Here is a 23151-nt window from a genome sequence, read left to right as displayed (position 1 = left end):
CCAGGCTAACCATGTACACACCTGCGTGGTGCGCTGCAGTACTCGTTTCATCCACCAACAAACTCACGACCGGTGGCTAGCCCCCGGACCCCCATTTTTTTACTGTACGAATAAAGATCATGCGCTACTTCGAAACAGATTGAAACACGAGCCGACCGACGAATGATAGCTAACGCGTACAGACTCACAGACGCGGACGTGTATTCCGAGCCTAAGCAATCGAGGACTCAACGGTTACACACACGCTGTTACGGACGCGTTGCTATACGCAATATTCATTGTAGGAGTAGTAATGGTATTTTGCAAATATCTCGGAAACTAAGGCCGAGCGACGGTTATATGTATAGGAAAAAGTTGTTCAAAATGTTGATTTCTACAACATTTTACATTCTCTATAATTACCGTCATTTGTCCTATCGCGATAGAAATAGTTACAAATGAACGTCGGTAGGTTTAGTGTTAAAGTCAAGTGAAAGACCATGAAATCCGTAAAAAGTTGTTTTCAGTTTAGAACCACCAACAAACTCTCCTCGGGCTTTCAAAAGTTCAAAGCGATACGTCGATTTTGGAGTTGACTTTCTAATACTATCTTCTCCGCTGAAGTATATCCGATGTCACGGGAACATCCACAATTTTAACGAGATATCATCGAGAATTCGGTGTCTCGCGATACACCCTGCAGGCGCAGCTCTCGCGGACGGATGCACAGGCGCAATATGCCGGTAGCGTTGATGTTTACCGTGCTCTCTGCAATGGCACTTGCAACAGGAACTCGTTTCATGTTTCTAGATTCTGTCCTGTGTAACCATCCCCGGAGGGTGTGGGGGACGGGGGTGTCTGTGTGCGACTTCGCGTATGACGACGCATGGTAGAACACGGCGAAACACGGCCAGGAAAATGAAACAACAACGCGTTGGCCGACAGTCACGTTTCGTTTATCCGCGTTACAAAAATCCGTCTGGCTGACACGTGCGCCCGAGCCGTGACTGGAATACATGAGACAACTGGAAGCGCATTTATGGAAACGATTGTCGCACCTGAGCGAAACTTTGTATGGTTTCATTCTCTTCGACGAACTGCAATCCTATTTCGTACAATTTGAGGAACATCCTCTTAAGATTGGTCGAGATATAAATGTCTAGAAGGAAATCTAGCACCAGAAGTACTTATTTAATGAAACTTTGTATAAGAGTAAGCAGACATTGATAAAAACTGACTTGCAGAATGTTTATTGTACACAGTCGGTTCGATTCATACGAAACGAAAGGAAAATTTCGACAAACGACAAAGTTCGATCAATACTATTACTCGTCATACATTTCTCACTCTGGTTAGGTAATATAAAGTTATGTCACGTATTCGATATTCGCGATACAACGGTGTATCTAATTCTGCATCGTGCAATGATAGAAGTATGTACATGTTTTACCTAAAAATGTCACGAACTGTCCTTCTTTTGAATTTTTGCTAAAACCATGTTTATAACTTGGAATCATACGCTTAACATTGTGTTAATAAATACAGGTAAACTTCATAAACATAAACCTGATAAACTTCTCACGTCCAGAAGATGATTTCTGGTAGCTGAACCACAGCCCAAATGTGCACGTGCACTCCCCACGCTGTCATGAATGCCCGCCGATGCGATCAGATCCGGATTACGAATAATTATGATAGAACAGTAACATCGTAAGCTATACAACCTTGTAACACGGTCGTGTACGCCGAACTTGGAGTGTTGCACATTGCACACGTGTGTCCTTCATTTAATCAGGATGTGTACAGTTGCATCTATGCAGGTGCATTTACGTGCACGCGAACGCACTTACGCATACGCATCGGAACGACGTTCGATGCATCTCACGATCTGTTGCGCGTACGCACTGTACTACATTAACGCTATATGCACTTATGTGATCGATATAAATTCGAGATATCGTTATGGGAAATTGAGGAAATTTCTAAACGATGGGTTTTACGTGGATTTCAATTAGCAATGTTAACGCATTGGTCGCCACGTCACGCAAAAATGAATGACAAGACTTTTCATTACGGATACTAAACAAATTAATTTCGAAAGCGAGGCAGCAGTGAAGTGAAGTTTGAAAAGGTTAAATTATCTAATCTTCAATAGTCTCGAGAATTAACTCCGCAGAAAGTTACACGAGTTTTAGTCTGGCAGCCAACGTGTTAAATAAAATTTTACATTCAATAAGAGTTTGAAAGCTACGAAATTATTTTATTTAATAAATGCGTCGCGTCATTCGAATATTGATCAAATAAATAGATAACAGAGTAAAAACGATAACTGTGTTCGTTTAAACTTGGACGATTCTCACGACAATAACCACAATCAGCATCAGTAATTGGTCGACCGCTGATAGAACGAAATATTCTTCGAAACTACGCGGAGCGTGCTGTTTAAGTCTGTGTACATTTTGAATAATCAGCTTATACGAGCGACGTGCCAGAGCCATGGCACGGTTATATGCGAAGTGTGTCCCGCGCCGATATCGACGTTAACGAATGCATTTTGCACGCTTAATAGCCGCGTTACGATTTATGGGTTTAATGCCATGTACCGATTAATCGGACCTGGCTTGTTGATTCCCCAAACTTTGTGTACTCGTGTATAAAGTATCGGTTTAAAGAGTACGTATAAGTAAAATATTAAAGTTGAAAAATCTTAAATGTAATAAAAAAAAATAATGGGGAGTTACTTTTACCTCTTTACTCAGGGGCTGTAGCTATGTTTGATTGTAGCTACAGTACGGGTTTAGCGATCCCGAGGTACCCGAGCTATGTGCATTTAGTAATGTAAAGCAATGTAAATGTGGCACGGAAAAACGCATGTGCGCTAACCAATATGCCAACCTTGAACAGTCCCATCGCATCGCATACGGATTCTGCTAATTGTTCTATAATTTTCACGCGACACAAGTTGCAGGTTTTTCTGGCAACTATTCGTATTACTAAACCCAGTGGAAGTTGGATTCGTGGAACACGAAATTCAGCCTCGAGGAGTGAAACGAAATGATTTCGTCCACGGCTCGTTACGCGCGACAAATGTTTTAAAGGGTATATCAAACGATATAGACATCCGAGAGAGAGAGAGAGAGAGAGAGAGAGAGAGAGAGAGAGAGAGAGCGCAAGACGGGGATAGAATTCTGCCGGAACACCCTGTATGCAATAATCCGTAAAGTGCACGTGTTGCCTTCGGCCGAGTTGTACGGTCCCATGGCATTCGTTGCTTGTGTTCCTCCGGGGAACTCTAAATTCGAGGAATTTTAGAGTTGCTGGCAGCCAGCGTGGGAACCGACGAAATTCAGAATTTAATAGACACCGTCCCACTGGTTGGAAAGTTTTACTATGCGCGTATGCCTCGTTGCGGATTATTAATATTTTATGGAAATACTGGCAGTCTCGTGTTCCGCAACTCGTAGCTATTAGTCGACTTTGAATATGTGTCTTAATGGCTCTCAATTACGAAGAATCAGGTCGTAACGGGAAAAATGATCACTTGACGATCACTCGCGTACACGCTAAACGGTGCAACGTCTCAGATTTTGTGCTTTTAGTATGTTGTAGTCTTCGTATAGCGGCGAACATAAATCTGGATAGAATTGGTGAATTTGGTGGCGAGGTTAAAAAATTAAATACTAGTACACGTGTTAAATTATTTAATGTTCAATAGTCTTGAATAAAAATTGTAAGTTTGTAGAAATGTTCACGAATTTTAGTCTGGCAACCAACGCGTTAATGGTTTCGTTTTGGGACTACCTTTTGTTAAATTGATAGCGTCTTGAAGATAAAAACATCGAGGGTGTGTTTTTATTTATACGTTGGAAACAACTTCCAGATATTTCAACTCTCTTTTCCTGGATAAACAGAGAAATAACTGACGACTCACTATCCCGAGACCCGAGAGGATAGGTAAACATTTCTTGGAAAACACAGTTTGATAAAATACGCTGGGAGCGGTAGAAAAGCGGAAGCAACGATAGGAGAAGCGGGAAAACGATCGTATCTTCACCGTTGCGAGCGAAAATAAATTTTCTTCGCGCGTGCAACGTTCTTACGATATAACGTTCTCACTAATCGTGTCGTTTATCACGAGCTAAGATTTTAATTATTATGGCGTCGAAACGGACCGCAATTCGCTTGAGAGTCAATAGTTTTTCATAAACGTGTACAAACAACTTCCACTCTATACGCAAAGATTATGCTACATTTCAAACGCAATTCGAGTAAATTAATTTGTAACATAGATAGCCCGTTTGTTTCATCGCAGTACAGCGTCAGACTCACTTTCCGAAACGACGCATTATTTCTTCAATAAAACTTTTCTCGTCCATCCTTCATCTGGGATGGGAACTTTTTAAAACTAAACCATTAAATTTTCAATTTCCATTGGATAAGATATTCCTTCAGGAGGAAATTCTAAAATCAATTTTTGAGCCATAACGAATTTCTATAAATTCTTTTAGTCTTTAAAAGTAATTGTAAGTAGCATCGTATTAATTGGTTTTCATTGAACAACGCAATCACGAACCCGATGTAAATTAAGGATAGCGTTACACACGGATATAAATTTAAAATTGCTCTTTAAAAATATTTTTCGTTTCCTCGGTCAAAATAAAGCATATTTCGTTAAGTAACATATAGGACCATCTTCTATTATTTACGTGAAAAAATATCTTGCAACTATGTACCATAAAATATGAAGTATCGTATATGTATTATTTATTGATAAAACGAAAGAAACTTTTGGACAACCCGATACAATATTTAATCAAATTTTCACGTACTTCTTCATAATCGCCTGTTGAGCCCTCCACTTTTCGGAATCACCTCGATCAAATTATGTTCTGCTGATAAACAGTTCTTTCCAAGCTACGTAACATAATTCATAAATGTTCGGTTCCCTTTAGTAAAATTTCGATATCGTATCACTCGATCCAGTCGACTGTGGTACTTGTTGATCGTCGATCCTTTCCAACGAGTTCCGTGGCACGTCCGGTCCTCGCACGTTTCTACACACCATTTTCCACTTTTCCTTCATCCTAGTCCCAGGTGCTGGTCCTTGATACACTGACAGTTCACCCTCAAGTGTTTCGTTGAACTCGACATCGTGGAATCCCATGTAAACGAACGACTCATCTTCGCAATCGTCCACACGATGTCACGGGTTGAATAGTTGATCGATTCCCGTACCGACGAAAGATAATTTGGAATATGTATCATATGATATTCCAGGCTAACTCGAATGCAACATTGTATGCATTACAATGCGTTTAAATTCATACACGTATACATATAATTTATACTCCAGTCAAAGGTGGACGTCGATGTTAGAAAATGGAATTCTTTCAGTTACGCCCCTTGGACGATAACGATAAACGAAATTTCTATATTTCTAAGGGATTCCGTAGAAGTGAAAAGGTCAATCTACTGGGAAGCTGTATCGTTTAATAATTGAAATAGAGTATTTGTACTCTTAGCGATACCATACGACTATAAATCTTAGCATTAGTAGTTCTGATTGTTAACTATTGCTAGTTAACACCCGACAAAATGGTATTTTAGATTGTCTAGTCGTTTACATGGAGGTATTTCTATTCGATTTGTATTCAAAGATGTAGTAATAAATAGCTTCTTAGAGCTATTTATATAAAACCAATTGGTTTTCTTACTGACGGAATCTCCGAGAAATGGGGTTGAAAACGAGGAAAAATGTACGATCAAATGGTTCTGGATATGAACTTCGTGCGACCGTAGTTTTTAGAGTAACGCCATCTATCGAAGGGTTAGGAAACTTCCAAAACATTTTAATGATCAATATCTCTTACAAAGAGAAACTCTCGAGCCCGGATCTTCTGACTTTAATAATAGTTTTTTGGCGGAAATTCACTTCGAAGGGGTGAAATCAGCCCTTAAAGTTTATAAGATATAACGTTGTAACGGTACGAGATAGAGTTCGAATGCAAATAGAAAATATTGCAATTGAAAATTTGTTCGACTCGTCGCTAATAAATAAAAAAAGTTGTTTGGAAAAGTAATTAAAAGGCAATGTAAAGCTGTAGGTAATCGAGTTAATATTAAAATTGGTTAACTATACTAAACTATAAAAGAATAAGTACAAGTTTAATGTTCCGAAGTATAATTTTATTCGTATGCAAACAAAAATGATCCATTGGGATATGTTGTTGGTATCATTTCAAGTACAACATACACGCTTACACGTTTATATAATTTCATTGACGTCCATTACATGATAAAAAATTGTTGTTACACATCATTGCAGTAGGTAGTATTGAGTTTTACATTCCATCCTCAAATCTTGAAGCAAGCACGTCCTTATATACAAAATATTTCTCGCGATAACCGCGGGATCTGTTACAAACACTAGATATATTCGAAGAGATATGAGTATGTAAACTTCAAGTAAAATTATTCATGATTTGTTGAAACGAATACTTGAGATTTAACCATTATCGATAGCCTAAGTGCCCGCACGAATATTCGCAACGCGTGAGACATTCGTGTAAAAAATTTTCCGACAGTTTCCTCGCGACATTGGTACCGCTAGCTATAGTTTCACATCGTCGCCGATGTTGCACGTTTCACAAAATAAATACTGGGTTTCGATTCTTTACAAAATATATATTACAATATTGCACTTAAGGTAAATGTACACCATTAAAACGCGTAAAAAAATATACAATGAGTTCCTCTATCGAGAGGCACTAACGACAAGGAACACAGAAGTGTCACGTATAGATTATGCATGACTGCTCGTTCATACACATATGTCCAATTTTGCACTTAGAATATCCGGTTAATCACTTATTACACATTCAGTATTTCAACACTAAAACTACCAAGCCGATCAGTTTGAGCCAAGTACTTGAAATTTCTTTCGAAAGTCACTCAATTGTTAACACTATGTTTACGAAGCACGTTCATTTCGACTCGTTCCTATTTTTACACGATTTTACAGAAACTGTTTAAACTTTTCGCCAACCACATATACCGACTCTTATCCGAATACAAAGACAAACATATATCTAAATTCATTTTTGTCTAAGCCTTGTTAATCAATTTTAGTAAATCGACTTCACTTATTCAAGTGTTACTTCAGGAATAGAAATCTCCGTAAATCTAGTGTTAACAATTCTTTTCAATTATTTCTTCTTCTAATAATCGTAATACAAATTTAACGTTGTTGATAAATTAGTTTGCTCCTCCCCCTCTAATTACAAAGATATAGTTATACGTAGAGTAGGAATGCGTTGAAACCGGTAGTTTTAGTGTTAATTCCAATCTCTGCTACATAAGAAAATGCGGTATAAGATACGTGTAGGTATAACGACAATGATACTCTAAAGTACACTGAAAACCATTTAAATACGTTTTCGATAGGACACGATCTTTCTCTATCGATTTTACTCGATGTAAAACACAAGTTGCATCTAACTTTCAGTTTCTATAGCAAAACTATTCCCATTCGAATCGTAGACTTTTAAAGGACGATCTGATCGTTTGCGAAACAAGCTGAATTGTTGCTACGTCGATAAAAAATACAAATGTAATTCGTCACTTTCTTGTTCATTTACTTTCGATACAATTAAGATAGATTTAATACGTGAAACATTACAGATATGGTTCTTCGTGAAGGTATCGTATTTACACAGTACTTGTGGATACGCCTACATGTATCTCCAATATACGTATTTCATACAAGCTCGCGCAACACATTTACAGACAAGGAACACATGCGTACAATTTGTATTTATGCCAATTATTCTTACGATTACAATCAGATTACAGCAAGTGTACTAAATTAGTAAGGCGAAAAACTGACGAGATTCTAAGAAAAATACGATTTGACACTTACGTTGAACTATCGTAGTAACCGAAGGAACACACCGTACAACGAGATGTACATTCACGGAGATACACATTGAATCCTTTCGTCCATTGTCGATACAACCATTTAACGGTTGGCACATTGTCATTAGATTTTTATAGATGTAAAAATTACGCAAGCCCGTATCAAGTATATACTTAGGACTAAGGGCGATTATAGAAATACTGCGAATATGTTCATAATATAAGAATAGAATGAATATATTCCTATTATTAGTACGTAATTATAGTTACAGAGATGTTTTATACGGTATCATTAATGTAATTACGGTATGAGATTCAGAACAATTACATTGTATTGGTAATTACGAATGAATAGAATGTTCGATGAACCCTTCGACTAGGGCATATGTATCAGCCTTCGAAAATTAAACTCAATGAAATGTTTAAATTCGTTAAATCAATTTTTAAGAAATATCACTTTATAGAGAATGACAAGGCGAAACTTTTTTATATTTACAATTAATTCATTCGACCATCCATTACTGTTTATGAATATTTAATTATAAATGAATAATTGTCGGCTAACGATACTTTTCATTTTCCCCGTTGCCAATGTAATTGAATTTCAGGAAAAATGACTTCTAAATTTTTAATTTTTATTTTTGAAACTAAACGTCGTACGAATAAACTATAAATATAAAAAAGTTTCGTCTTATCATCCTCTGTAAAGTGATATATTTTAAAAATTCGACTGTTCTAGTGTTACCTCCCCTTACAATTTCCAGCAAAAATAGCCCCACAGTCAAAGGGTTAGTAATAGAAAACTTACGCGATAACCACGTAAAATGAACTTGAATCTTTTAAAAGAAATTAATTAAACGATCTTCGTGTTTGAGATTCGTAATTCGTATTTCCTTATTTATATAAGATAAACAATTCATGATAATTAAGAAATCAATATTATTACGTTTACCAATGGATTCGCACCGATAATCATCAGCATATTTACAATGGCATCTATTAATGGTAGATACCTATTAAATTTTATTAAGTAGTCGATTAATTAATTAGTCCGAATAGTGGATGGAATGAGAATATTGTCGATTAAAAATTAGGATATCACGGATTACCACGAGGTTCCGGGTACGTGTTTATGTTTCCACTATTCTTTTTAAAGTGAAGCATTTAAATGATGTACATCGTAAATGTACTTTGAATGCACGTTAATCGTAAAATATAGTAGTCATATGTGCGCAACGTTACATTTAATTACATATGCTTAGAATCTTCTCCTATAATTGTTCACTTCCATGTTCTGCTCCGAAACAAACAAAAACACAATCCTGTACAGATTGCATAATCTTTACAACATTTTCAATACTTATTGCCTTGCTTATGCTTCGCAAGATATTTATTTAGACGTACTTGTATATTTTTAGATAATCACTGTGCATAGCTTATAAGATCTGAATCAACAAGCCATGCTATAGGAAAAGTTATTGCGATGTGTTTATATCCTGAAGTACCTATACACTCATATTGGAAAATTCGTTTAATACTAGGATTGCATATATTGTACTTACAATATACTCGTAAATATACTACTATAACATCGTGAAAGTTTTAAAAACAAAAATTACTAAAAATAAAAATTGTTTGTTTAACGATACTTGCTAAATAAAACACTATGTAACAAGCATATACGATAAACTTACGATAACTAAATTATAACAAAATATGCATTTGTAATCTGTTTGTAGTAAAGCACGATAATTAGAGAGATTGTAAATTCTTAAATGTGGAATATATTCTATTTTTATTATAAAGGCCACTGAAAAGATAGGATCTTGAGATTTTGCACACATATAACTGAATGTTTTCAGATCGATATTTTAATAAATACAATGCAGTATAATATCATATAAGTACCAAGTAATGAGTGAAAAGATTTGAAGCTATTAAAAATTACTTGGATCAACATTGTGAAATGTTATTTACTCTACTTTCGGTGAGTATAGTGAGATATATCATTAATATTTATTTTCATATTCATGATCGAAAAGCGATTAATGCAAATGACATGAACGATTGAGAATGATATGATAGACGAAATATCTATCATTATACTATTTAACTTTGCAACTGAAGTTTTAAAGTGTAGCGTATAGGCAGGGTGAGTCTTGATATCATTTTATATTATTTGGATACGATATTTAAAGAGATTCCTTAATGCATTACATAACTTTTATTATTCGAAATTGATCTTACTTTTTAGTTGTTCTTAGTTTATTTTATTATTAATACAAAAGTATAGGAAAGTTGAATCTTTTTCACTTCGGCATATCATAAATGTTTTATGTCGAATACCATTAAAGCTTGGTAAATGTATTTGATAACATTACACATTAAATAATGTACGCTCAATTCTCTTTTTATACGATTCCGATTAATCACGGAACATAATTTAAAACGTATCTACCGTATAAAAAAAATTGAGAGTAAATTAATTAGCGATCTCTTTTCCAAATTATATTTGCACTAGATACCTCTACTTCTTAAAGCAGACATCAGTTTAAATACATCGTTATCCATCCGAGAGACACACATTGTGGCACATCATTTTACTACCTGCATTATATTCATTAACGTGTTTGCCACTGGTAAATACACTCACTATAAGTGAGTGTGTGTTCCACTTTTTTTTATACAGAATTTTCCTGGTTGGTAGTGGCATTACATTATGCATATTACATTTAATCTGGATATGACAAATGATATATCTGAGCATATGCATGAGTATTCTTTACAAATATTTCATACTTTATCAAAAGTCCAATTAATCTATTGAAGATATTTTAAAGTATATTAAAGTTACAATGAAATAATGTAGACTATAATATACTCTTATACACGTATTATTATACATGTATATCAAATGTAAGCCATAGATGACATACAAACATTTTAATTTAACTTCATAAGGAGAGTACCTCCTTTTAGTGAGTGAGCACTCAGCAAACAAAGAAATAAAATTACAAAGAAAAAAAAATTAAAATACATGTCAATTTTATATTCATCAATAATAAAAAAGGCATTATCTTTGAGATCTCAACTGTTTCCACAGTTTCCTACAAATAAAAATGATGATACCTAGTAAGCTGATTGTGAGTAAAACAGATCATATTTTTAAAATAATATAACTCCAAGATAAAAATATTTCTTTACCAACAGATCATAAGTAATGATAAAAATTGTCTAATAAATAGAAATTTTAAATTAAATCAATAATTATGTCTTTTTTTGTTAATATCATGAATATACTTAAATTAAAAATTAGACATACATTCTAGTGCCTTTAGTTGAAAATTATATTAGTGTGGATGTTTCTGTGTGCGCGCGCGTGCATATACATACATACGTATATCAAATTTATGTCAAATGTTATACTTCAAAATGTTACTTTTAGTCTTTCTCATTCAATAGCAGAATATCATTGCATGTCTCATTTATTATACGATCAACTTGTTGAAATATACTTGTGTAGTTTTGTGGGAAGCTCTTGCCTTTATATATCTTAAATGTACTAAACAGATATCACATCTTTCAGCATTGTAATTTCAGATATTATACAATGTAATAGAAGGTATAAATTTTGAAAATTTAATTAAGTGAGACACTAAAACTTAATAATATTAGTTGCTAATAAATTTTCATTAGGAAAGACTTTCACTGTTGATTTGCAGTAATTAGAGAGAATATAATGAATGATGCTGTAGAATTATAAAATTCATACAATATTTCGTTTTTTGAAACCTATACAAATGATATTTAAGTTTCCAGCATAGAAAATATTTTTTATTGATTACAGTAACAAAAATATTATTTGAGATTCGTACTTTTAAATCTGACTATCTTTCTAGATTCTTCATTATAATTCACAAAATTACAATTAAGAAAATTGAACTAACATTTGTTGGAACGTTGTCGTTCCGACAGTAGTAGACATTTGACTAATACTGTTGAATAAAGCTTCTGCCTGCAAGTTTTCTGGCAACCTAGTAAGAAATTGTGCTCCATGTACAAAATCCATTTTTAATAGTTCTTCTTGATATAAGTGTAACACACCAAGTGCTGTTCTAAAAAGGAACTCATCTCCATCTCTGAGAAAAACATCCCAGATTCTACATGCAACATCCAGAGGCATTGCTTTGGCATATATAGTATACAACCAATCTAATAAATATAAATCTGGACTGAGACCAGCTACTGTAAAATGGAAAAAGACTTTTGGCAGCTTATGTGCAAGTGCATTAGAATATACTCTGTAGTAACTATCCATTTGTTTTTGGTCTAATGTAAAAGCAGCCCTGTGACAAGGATGATTTAATAAATTGGCAAAGCAAATAAAGGCATCTGGAGGTTCCATGTTCAATGATAATATTGCACCTACAAAACTCATACCTTGTACGTAACCTACATCAGGCCTATAAACTGCATAGGCTGCCAATATACCTTGAAGACTATTGGATAGTGGTCCACCTTCTTGAAAGACACATAAGGTAGGAAAGGTACGAGATACATCTAATTTGATTGCTGCTAATGTGTCGCTTACAGGGCATGACAATGCTTTGTCCAAACATATATTGTAAAGATGTGTTGTTATATTTAAATTATTTGGAATTGCTAATTTCCACACTTTGCCACGAATACTGGGTGGAAGACCACGCCACCATAACTCACGTACTTTTTTTGTATTTTTAATGTTTTCAAATTTAGGAAGAACATGTTCATTCCAAGTATGAGAATCTTCTGCTAATCTTTCTTCTTCTTTGAGTTGCAGTTCTCTTTGCTGTTTACGTTCTTTCTCTTCTCGTAATTCTCGCTTTCTTGCTGCTTCCAGAATAGCATTATATTGTTTGCGATGTCGTTCCTCTTCTATTGCATTCTTTGCTGGTAGATTCGCCGGTCTTGGTTGTTGAATTAAAGCTAAACTCCCTCCTACCTTATCTACATTTCTCGATGGACTGCTTGTAGGTGTAGATTGTTGAGAATCTTTATTCCTCCATAAAAATACATTTTTTGAAAAGATTGTATTCAATCCCCAACGCTTGGACTTCTCGGCTTTTTCTGCAACTTGTTCATCGGAACTTAAAAAACTTCCATTTGGAGAAACTTCGCTGAGAGAAGACACAGTACTGCTACAAGAGCGTGGTAAACTGTTTCTTGGACTACTGCTTGCACTACCACTTTCTAATCTGATATATTTGTCCTCTTCGATTTTAGGAATCTCATTTATGGATTCTTCTTTATGATCGCAAGGAGAATTCAGATATTGAGATTTACAATCAAGTTGTGTATCAGTAGACACATTTATTTCTTCCAAAGAATACAGTTGCTTTGTAGTAGGATTATAAGCTATAGACATACTCTCCAATGCATGATTTAAACTAGTTCCAGCAACTCCTACGGAAACTATATTTCCAGCATCATACCATTTATTCTCTCTTATATGGACGCATAATGCCTTGGTTTTTACAGCAGGCATAGAAGCCACATCGCATGCCAAAGCCTCATTAATATTCACACTATTACAGGATATCGAATCTCCATTCAACGACACTAACTGTTGTTTGCCAATTTTCGGTACAATATTGTTTGCAATGTAACAATTAGAATCTCGTCCGGATACTTTTAGCACCTGATAATTATTAGTCATATTTCCATAACGAGATACAATGCAAGGAGATACATTCTGCGATGAAACAGAATTATTATTTCCGTTTAACTGTTGAGATACAGGACTCTTCATGATTGGTGTCCTTTTCCTAACCTTGTTAACGCATTAAATACTTCTTTAGCGAAGACAAACCAATTGCGGATCACTTGCTCGCATATAATATTCGTAAACCTGTATTTATGCATCTTTTCTCATCATTTTTTGACGCTATAAGTGTACACCGTGGTCATTTTTATTAACTGTACCAACGATATAATAAAACAACTGCACATCACATTTGCTAAGTTTTAGCATAATTATCACAACATAAAAACTCGTTGTGGTTGTAAAATAGTTGTAAATGACAATCAACTCGTGTATTGTGTTTTATCACGAGTTATGAACGAGAATAAATTCAATAATCACCTTTTTTAATCAAATTTAGTAGTCATAATGCAGAAATATATGGAGTTTTTGTAGTCATAAATATCTCTCGTTACATTCGTTCCGTTGAGATCGAAGAACAACAATTACGCTTTATATAAACAAACACTAATAAACATTTACGTAAAGGGATACAGTTTTATCGATAAATATTTAACATAACGATATTGTGCGATATCGCAAGAGAAACTTCTGACACTGATTCGAAACTGACAGGTGTATACACATGCACAGCAAATGACATATCGTATAAAGTTTTTCCCTTTTCTGTTTAAAAATGCACTAAAAACGTCGAATGAACTTTCAGTTCATGCTCTAGTTAGAACAAAAGTATTCTAATTGTTGGCTGTATAATAAACTGTGAAGAATAAAAAACTTTTCTCGTGTGCCGTCACAAATCTTTGCCATGGTAAGGAAATCACGTGATCACTTTACCATACCTTTACCATTGATAACTTCAAATTTTTAATTTAATACTATTTGATATCGTCATTGAGAATATCATAGTCTTTACGTGTATTCAAGATACAAGTGTAATTTAAAATATAAACTACATATATAAACGACAAAATGGTGTAACTTACGATATTATAAATATGAAAATTTATCGTAGAATAATTAAAATGTAAATGATGTAAAAGTGATAAATAAATATAGATATACTATTTGCGTACAAGATAGAATTTATATTAAATTTTCAAGATAACTTCTAACTACTAAAACTTATCTCATTTTAGTGATTGGATATTTGTTATCTGTAGATAATTTGATATCTATTAACTTTAGTTAGAGGATACAAAAACCGAATCGTCCAGAGTTGTGGCTTATATAAACAATTATATTGTTAGTTTCTTTTACAACAATTTTCTAATAATAATTCTACTATTGATATTATGATCGTTTATCGAATCTTTCATTTCTCGACTGATTGTGTATAACGACTCGATGGTGCTATTTATAATATTCTATACTTTATACTAAAAGTCCCTAGGTAGCTTATGTCAAAACAGCTGATTGCAGAAGTTGATGAAAACGAAAATTCGTTGAGAAGCTACTTGAAAGCAGGTTAAAAAAGGTTAAATATCAGTCGTGTTGTGTCATTGTCTAATTTCAATAAACGGTTGTGACTATTTCAATCAAATATAATTGTTAAGTGAAAATTCTTCAACATAACAGATGTTTATTGTAAGAAATGTCACAAATTGATATTCAGAATTTATTTGATAAAAGCAGGTAAAGTAATCATCTATAAACAATAAATTTGGATAATGTTTTATCAATAATGGAATTGTACTATCATCTTTCTAATAATAAATGGTGCTACCAATATGTAGCAATGAATGTAATCAACTTTATGAAATAATGGGTCTTGTATTTTTAACATATGGATGCTATAAAACATTATTTGAAAAGTAATGTCTCTAAAGTAAAAAAATTGTACTACAGCCTTGCAAGAATATTTTAATTAGTATTGATATGTAATGTTATGTTGGATTGTAAAATATAGATAGAATCTGTTATCTATACAACATGTATTGCGCAAGTCTAGTTAAATATATATTTTTAATCTATATGTTACCTATTTCACAATAGGACAGATTTAAGGAAAACATTTGGTATCAATGTATTGGTAACAGCATTAATTATTAGAAATTAACACGTTATATTTTTTAATATGAAATATATTGGATGCGATACATTTCTGAGTGTTCTAGACTAAGAAATAATTGTCACTCTTATTTTTTAAGATAAGATTATTATAAATCTTTTGTCTTAAAAACAAAACAGACAAACCCAAGCATTTCTTTTCACTCATAACGATCTGACCTGTTCGATTTAAAATTTTAAATAAATTAAATTAATTGTTTGTTTGTTACTAAGGTGCTTAAGTTATAATTATTTTGTACATCAGAAAATTCAGGAATATATACCCTCTAATATATTTTAGAACCATTACAACCATCAAGGTCGTCATTGGTATAAACAATTACCATCATTTTTATAATTTTAATATATTCTTATATTGTTACTGAAATTAAATTATACCAATTCAAATATTATTAATTGTTGTTTAAAGTGGTATTTAAATAAATGTAATGATATTTAATCTGATCGCATTATTCAGGTTTCCCAGTGGTTGGTGCCTTCTACCTATATTTTTATATACCCCAGTGGGTCTCTTACTTGTATTGCTACGACTTTTAACTGCTCTGCAACTGTGGCTCCTTGCATCGCTCTTACCTGATTGCAATACTCTTCGAATATTCTTGAATCATGGATTTAGTTTTGCTTTTGGTATTATGGTAAAAATTCCTAAAGACGAAGTTATAGACAAACAAACAAGAATTATAATTGCCAATAATGTCTCAGTCCTGGATCATTTTGCATTATATAAAGCTACACAAGCACTAACCCCTAGCGTATGGGAACTACCTAATGTTCTTAGCAATGCATTAGGTCTACAAATGATGGATATGAGTAGCAAGGAAGCTCTAATAACAAATATTAAACAGTTTCTTTCTACTTCAAAATGTAATATTGCGCTACAACCTGAATTTGGGACAACTAATAGCCGTGTAGCCTTGTTAAAATTCAACTCCTGGCCATTTATAATTGAATCATCTGTTCAGCCAGTTATAATTAAAACATGGAGACCAGAATTCATACCTATTCGTGTTACCTCGTTAGCATCCACATGGTGGGCTGATGTCTTCTGGTTTATGTTTGTTCCTTACACAGTTTTCACATTTAAGTACCTGAAAATAAAAAAAAATGTAGATTGTGAAGTACTGGTACGTGAAGTAGAAAAAGATATAGCGGCTAGTCTTGGACTTAAAACAAGTTGTCATACTGTATCAGATAAAGCAGAATTTGAAAAACGTTGCATCATGGAAAAAACGCAGAACAGAAGACTTAATAGAAGAAGTTCTCTAAATTCACAAGTCATACATAATATTGAAATACAAAGAATGGTACGACAAGTCAATGAAGTGCTTCCATTGGTCCCTCAAAATGTGATTCTTAGAGATCTGTGTATGTAAATAAATAATTATTAGTTTACAAACTATAATTTTTATTTTGAATACTAAAGACAATAATAATTTGTTTTAGTGAAAACACGCAATGTTGACATTACAATTGCCAATATTCTGGATGGCATAGTTACTTATACCCCAGAATCAACACAAACGATTGTTACACCATCAGCATCATATAATCAATTACAAACAAGCTCTGTCAAGGAAAATAGTAATCTAGGATCTTCTTCCTTCCAGGAAAGAAAGGCTAAAATGATCAAAGAAGCTAGGGAAAGGTATATTCAAAAGCATGGTCTTAAAAATTGCTGACATTCTTACTGCAGTTTTATTGTGATTATTATATCTTCATTTAAAACAAATATGTAATGTTTTGCCGTATGTGTATTTACTATTACATAATATAAATATAATTTTATTTCTAAAATACAACTGTATATTCTACACAATTACCTATCCTTTCTACATATATATTTTATAACAATATTATAAATAGCACATTTTGGAAGACTGCGTTTTCAATAACTTGATATGTTTCTAACTAATATTACTAACCATTGTATAAATAAAGTATAATAAATTACAATTAATCTAAGCTTTATTTATATGTCAATCATGCAAAAAGATAGATACGTAATACTATATTAAGAATTTTCTGTTATACTAGTTAAATTATCATGTACAATACAAAAATATAATGAACTGCATAAGATAAATAAGATATAAAAATGCATTACATTTATATTCTGTTATTTATGCATTGTATTATTTGGAGTATTATTATAATTTATAAACTATAAAGTATTGGAAGACATTCATTTTCATAAATCGTAGATTGTACAGAAACAATGCATTATTATTATTTAGTTATTCTAAATCATTACATATAATAACACATTACAAAAATATTTCCATATAAATTGTTGTACTACAAAAATACATTATTCTTAGGCATACTTAAATGTTTTACTAAGTTGTTGGTAAAGTAAACAAGAATATACTATAAGATAATGTTGTATCAGGTGGTTTAACTTTTCTTTATAGCAAAGTTTTTATGAGTAAGTATTAGTATTTCCAATACATACATATTTTATATCAATAAAGTCATCAACACCATGTCTAGATCCTTCTCTTCCTATACCTGATTCTTTTACCCCTCCAAAAGCAGCCTCTGCAGTAGAAATCAATCCTTCGTTCACACCAACCATTCCAATTTCTAATTTTTTTGCTACTCTAAATATTTGTGACACATTTGACGAATAGAAATACCCAGCTAAACCAACTGGAGTGTCATTAGCTTTATGTATAACCTCATCTTCGCTATCAAATTTATTAATAACAGCTACTGGACCAAAAATTTCTTTGTTATATATTTCCATTTCTTTGGATACATTTGTTAGAAGTGTAGGAGCATAAAATAGCGGCCCTAACTCCGGTAATGGTGTAGCACCACAGTGCACTTTTGCTCCTTTCTTCACTGCATCGGTAACTAATCCATGGACAATGTTTAACTGATTTTCTTTAGTAAGAGGTCCATGTGTGATTCCTTTCTTACTGCCATCACCCATTTTAATTTCGCTTTTTATTTTTGCCAAAAACATTTCAACAAACTTATCAAATACACTAGCTTGAACAAAGAATCTATTAGCAGAAACACATGTTTGGCCAGTGTTTCGGAATTTACTTGCCATGGCACCTGTTACAGCCAAGTCTAAATTTGCAGAATCAAAAACTATAAATGGTGCATTACCTCCTAATTCAAGACTAAGTCGCTTCATTGTCGAAGCACACTGTCGATATAAAATTTTTCCTACAGGTGTTGAACCAGTAAACGAGAGAACTCGTACTATAGGATTTTCACATAATTCTTTACCAACAGCAGGAGAATTTTGTTGACTTGTTGTAAGCACATTAAAAATTCCAGGAGGAAAGCCTGCCTGTTCTGCAAGATCAGCTAAGGCTAAAGCCGTGAGTGGAGTGTCTTCGGATGGTTTCACTACACATGTGCACCCAACAGAAAGGGCAGCACCTGCTTTGCGGGTAATCATAGCATGTGGAAAATTCCATGGTGTAATTAAAGCAGCTACTCCCACTGGTTGTCTCATTAAAAACATATGTCTATTAGGATCTCCTCCTTGCAATACTTCTCCATCAACTCTTCTGGCTTCTTCTGAGAACCACTCAATGAATGAATTTCCATATCTAATTTCTGCTCTAGATTCAGCAAGAGATTTTCCATTTTCTTTAGTCAAAATTTGTGCCAAGTCTTCTGTATGTTTCACCATTAGATCATACCAATCTCTGAGTAAAACACTTCGTTCCTTTGCACTTGTCGTACGATAAGATTCAAAAGCTTTAAATGCTGCATTAATTGCTAATCGTGTGTCCTCAACATCCATATCAGGTACATCATTAATAACAGATTTATCAACTGGATTGTGAACAGAAAATGTTACCTTCTTGTTTGCTTCTATCCATTTTCCATCTACATATGCTGTATTTCTTAAAAGATGCATCGATCGACTTAATATTGAAGCATGGTAAGAAATGCCTCTTTGTAATGTAGAAACACTGTGAAGCATTGTGATTGTAAATAAACGACAGACAATCTGTAACATTAAAATCTATATAATAAATTGTTAAATGTACAAGAGACAAAAGCAGTGCATATAAATTATTTATTAATATAAAAACAGTGATTAAAGATCGACGTTAATTAAAACACATGAAACTTTATCACTTAAATAATTTGTAATTTATAAATAAATGTATATATCAGTGATGTACTGTCACTCTGACACTTGCCTTTGCATAAGAAAATATCGAATAACGAAGATTTATATTTGCAATGGGAGACGACGTTCGCTTATAAACGACTATATCGAAGTGGTGTTATCAATTCATGTTATCAATTTCATCAACAAATTGACCTTATGTAACATACTGCTGATTTACGCAGATTAAGGGTCTTATACCTACGTCTGTCCAGTGTATTCTTTGTTTTACAGTAGTGTGCGTTGCCGGCGCGCCGGCGTCTTACAGTCAATAAAATTGTTATCAGACTAAACTGTTTATTTCTCTCTCATATTGGAAAAAACAAGAAGTACATAAATATTTATACGCTATGAGTACAAATACGAAGAGGACTATATACGTGGGTACGCAGTAATTTGTTGCAATATGTTTATTAACCTAACCTATATTAACCTATGCACTGTTTATTTTAGTACACCTTTCTATTTTTAGTACATCTAACACATGTTAAATTTATTTCTCTAATTAATATTTAGGCGGTCTGGCCGAAGAAGTCGATGAAAAAGTATTACATGCAGCATTTATACCTTTTGGTGAAATTGTTGATGTACAAATACCATTAGATTATGAGTCGGAAAAACATAGAGGATTTGCTTTCATTGAATTTGAAAGCGCTGAAGATGCAGCAGCAGCAATTGATAATATGGTACATATGTAAAACAACACATGTGCTGTGAGTTATTTAATGACATAGTTTCGTATCAAAAGATCGTTACAATAATTGCTGAAATATAATTTAATTTTAAGTTTGCTATTATTACAAAATTTTTTGAAACATAATTGTTTTTATTGAAATACATTCTTAATTTAATATGAAAAATATTAGCTCACATTGTCATTCAAATTGGATTAAGAATTAATCCATTTATCTAATCACTGAACATTTAAAATCATTTGATCCTTACATTTGTCAAATTTTATCTTTGATAAATAGAATGATTCCGAGCTATTTGGGAGAACAATAAGAGTAAACATTGCAAAACCACAAAAGATAAAAGAAGGCTCATCGAAACCTGTTTGGGCTGATGATGCATGGCTGCAAGAACATGCAGGTGAAACACTCAAAAGTGATGAAAATGCAAAACCAAGTGATCTGGTACAATCTAAGAAAGGAAAACAAAATCCTCAAGTTTATTTTGATGTTAGTATTGGAAAGCAAGAATTAGGTAGAATTATTATGATGCTGAGAGCTGACATTGTGCCAAAAACAGCTGAAAATTTTCGTGCTCTTTGTACCCATGAGAAGGGATATGGCTATCAAGGAAGCATTTTTCACAGAATTATTCCAGATTTTGTATCCTTTATTTACCTTTTATATGTAACCTGGAATTTCTATGTATTTGTTTATATTAAAAAAAGGAATCATAAATATTCCTTACATAAATTTAGATGTGTCAAGGAGGAGATTTCACAAACCATAATGGAACAGGAGGAAAATCAATTTATGGAAATAAATTTGATGATGAGAATTTTGAATTGAAGCATACAGGTCCTGGTACTTTGTCAATGGCAAACTCTGGACCAAATACAAATGGCTCACAATTCTTCATATGTACAGCACGCACAGATTGGTTAAATGGAAAGCATGTAGTATTTGGACATGTTCTTAGTGGTTTAGATGTTTTAAAAAAAATGGAAAAATGTGGAACAACATCAGGCACTCCTACACAAAAAGTTGTTATAACAGCTTGTGGAGAATTAACTTAAATAATGTTACAAACAGTTTTAAGCTTGAAGATATACAATTTTTTAATAAAACTACAATTTCTGAAAAATTAACATTATTTCCAAATTATACCAAAAATTTAACCTTAAGTAAAGTAATATTTCTTTGTGTACCATTTTAATAAATTGTAAACTTGTTTTAATATATACATATATGTAAATCAGAGTCTGTTTTCCTAAAAAAATTGCAATTAGTTTTCCAAGTATTATTTTAACCAACGTAATAGTTGTGAAATCGAGTAAGCGACAACTTCGAGATATTAACGGAACTGCTAAAAAACTAGAAAGGTTATGGCATAACAGAAGTCCCCTGCGCCTGCAACATGATAACCGAACCGACAGACTGGCCAGTATAGGTTGCCGCATACTGGGGGCACCCCCGCGCCTACGAGAAGGCAACCGAACCGACAAACCGAGTAGCAAAGGTTGCCGTACGAAAGGGGTATTTCTGCGCCTACGAGACAACACACACGAACCGACAAGCAGGCTACTATTGGTTGCTGCATACCAGGGGCACCTCTGCGGCAACGATGTAGCAACCGGGCCTACAAACTGGTTAACACCGGTTGATATCTAACACGGGCATACTCGCGCCTACTTGATGTCAACACATTTGGCTGTGATATTAATGTTTCACGAATTATTTTTTCGATGAATCCAACGAGCCTTCGAATCGACCTGTCACGACATGTCACGCGGTTGTTGTTCGCCCTTGCCCCACTCTTCTTCGATAGCGAGCCGCGACCCTCGACCGAGTCACAGGTATACGACGGGCGCAGTCTCATTCTTTGACGATCCTTCGGTCGGTACGGATCTTGCGATCGCGCGTCCGCGTCTCGCGTCTCTCTTATTTTTGCGTAGTGTAGTTTCCCTTAGTTATCGTAGCCTGGTATTGTTTGTGGGTACTTTAGTTTGGTTTGGTTAGTTTTAAGGCATGCGTGTACGAGTGTCTGTCCTCTACCAAACAATTATTAATCATTTGTTCGATTCTTTTGTTTGTTCGTAAGTCCATACTGGGCTCGTAACATCGTGCTCCATTTCGATCATTATTGCTTCATGTGATAAGTGTAGTGATCAACTGTGTAACTGGACAGAAAGGCCGGTTGCCGTCCTCCTGGTGGATCTGTATTCGAGAGGAAGACAATCGGCTCCTCCGGATTGGTTCTCTACTTCCTGCATCACGTTTAGTGTAGTCCAAGGCTCTCGGCGTAGCGCAGTAAGTCCAAAGCGCAGTAAGACGGATACAAGTCGTGTCCTGTAGTGGCTCCCAACGGGATGCAGGGTGTGGAGGACTGGTTCGGAGGCGTCGGTCGTCTTCCTCTCGAGTCCAGATCCAACAGGAGGAAACGGGACTGACTCAGTAAGTCCAGTTTCATGGTCGCGTCGTGTCGCGATCTCAATTTAGCTTCACACTCTTAGTTCGAATAATTGTTTGGCAGAGTCAGACATAGACTTTGGAAAACAAAGGGAGTTTGTTTTCTTTGATTTCCATGGTTTCGTACTTAGTATTAAGCTCGTCGACTCTATGTAGAGTATGCATGTATG

At 34.0% G+C, this 23151-nt stretch overlaps 5 protein-coding genes across 5 annotated transcripts in view; 2 read left to right on the top strand and 3 right to left on the bottom strand.

Annotated features, from left to right (window-relative positions):
- LOC128876130 (atrial natriuretic peptide-converting enzyme-like) overlaps positions 1-5872 on the bottom strand; it is a 51149-nt gene extending 45277 nt beyond the window's left edge. The window contains exon 1 of the mRNA XM_054122246.1: positions 4809-5872. The gene's annotated coding sequence lies outside the window, so the exon portion shown is untranslated. The remainder of the gene's footprint in view (positions 1-4808) is intronic.
- Positions 5873-6231: 359 nt separating this feature from the next.
- LOC128876188 (TBC1 domain family member 14-like) lies at positions 6232-14833 on the bottom strand. Its single transcript, XM_054122340.1, has one exon. It carries the CDS (start codon positions 13679-13681, stop codon positions 11822-11824), a length of 1860 nt encoding a protein of 619 aa, XP_053978315.1. The 5' UTR covers positions 13682-14833; the 3' UTR covers positions 6232-11821.
- Positions 14834-15076: 243 nt separating this feature from the next.
- On the top strand, positions 15077-17499 carry LOC128876190 (lipid droplet-regulating VLDL assembly factor AUP1-like). Its single transcript, XM_054122342.1, has 3 exons — positions 15077-15265; positions 16158-17065; positions 17144-17499. The coding sequence occupies exons 1-3, from the start codon at positions 15225-15227 to the stop codon at positions 17377-17379; spliced, it is 1185 nt and encodes a 394-aa protein (XP_053978317.1). The 5' UTR covers positions 15077-15224; the 3' UTR covers positions 17380-17499.
- A 143-nt stretch (positions 17500-17642) lies between these two features.
- Positions 17643-20015, bottom strand: LOC128876189 (glutarate-semialdehyde dehydrogenase). The gene is made up of 2 exons (XM_054122341.1): positions 19873-20015; positions 17643-19676 (listed from the first exon to the last, which is right to left on the bottom strand). Exon 2 carries the CDS (start codon positions 19647-19649, stop codon positions 18120-18122), a length of 1530 nt encoding a protein of 509 aa, XP_053978316.1. The 5' UTR covers positions 19650-19676; positions 19873-20015; the 3' UTR covers positions 17643-18119.
- A 68-nt stretch (positions 20016-20083) lies between these two features.
- On the top strand, positions 20084-21886 carry LOC128876191 (peptidyl-prolyl cis-trans isomerase E). The gene is made up of 4 exons (XM_054122343.1): positions 20084-20225; positions 20358-20527; positions 20816-21175; positions 21271-21886. Exons 1-4 carry the CDS (start codon positions 20192-20194, stop codon positions 21586-21588), a joined length of 882 nt encoding a protein of 293 aa, XP_053978318.1. The 5' UTR covers positions 20084-20191; the 3' UTR covers positions 21589-21886.
- Positions 21887-23151: the final 1265 nt, after the last annotated feature.

Source organism: Hylaeus volcanicus, chromosome 5 (genome assembly GCF_026283585.1).
Source record: "Hylaeus volcanicus isolate JK05 chromosome 5, UHH_iyHylVolc1.0_haploid, whole genome shotgun sequence".
NCBI lineage: Eukaryota > Metazoa > Arthropoda > Insecta > Hymenoptera > Colletidae > Hylaeus > Hylaeus volcanicus.
Note: the sequence above shows the minus strand (reverse complement) of the source record. Positions and strands in the feature narration are given on the sequence as shown.

Coding starts and splice junctions, on each gene's coding strand:
- LOC128876188 (XM_054122340.1), bottom strand. CDS start 13,681: ATGAAGAGTCCTGTATCTCAACAGTTAAACGGAAATAATAATTCTGTT.
- LOC128876189 (XM_054122341.1), bottom strand. CDS start 19,649: ATGCTTCACAGTGTTTCTACATTACAAAGAGGCATTTCTTACCATGCT.
- LOC128876191 (XM_054122343.1), top strand. CDS start 20,192: ATGAGTACAAATACGAAGAGGACTATATACGTGG. Junction 20,226..20,357: donor GAAGAGGACTATATACGTGG/GTACGCAGTAAT, acceptor ATTAATATTTAG/GCGGTCTGGCCGAAGAAGTC. Junction 21,176..21,270: donor ACAGAATTATTCCAGATTTT/GTATCCTTTATT, acceptor ACATAAATTTAG/ATGTGTCAAGGAGGAGATTT.
- LOC128876190 (XM_054122342.1), top strand. CDS start 15,225: ATGTCACAAATTGATATTCAGAATTTATTTGATAAAAGCAG. Junction 15,266..16,157: donor AATTTATTTGATAAAAGCAG/GTAAAGTAATCA, acceptor CGCATTATTCAG/GTTTCCCAGTGGTTGGTGCC. Junction 17,066..17,143: donor TGTGATTCTTAGAGATCTGT/GTATGTAAATAA, acceptor AATTTGTTTTAG/TGAAAACACGCAATGTTGAC.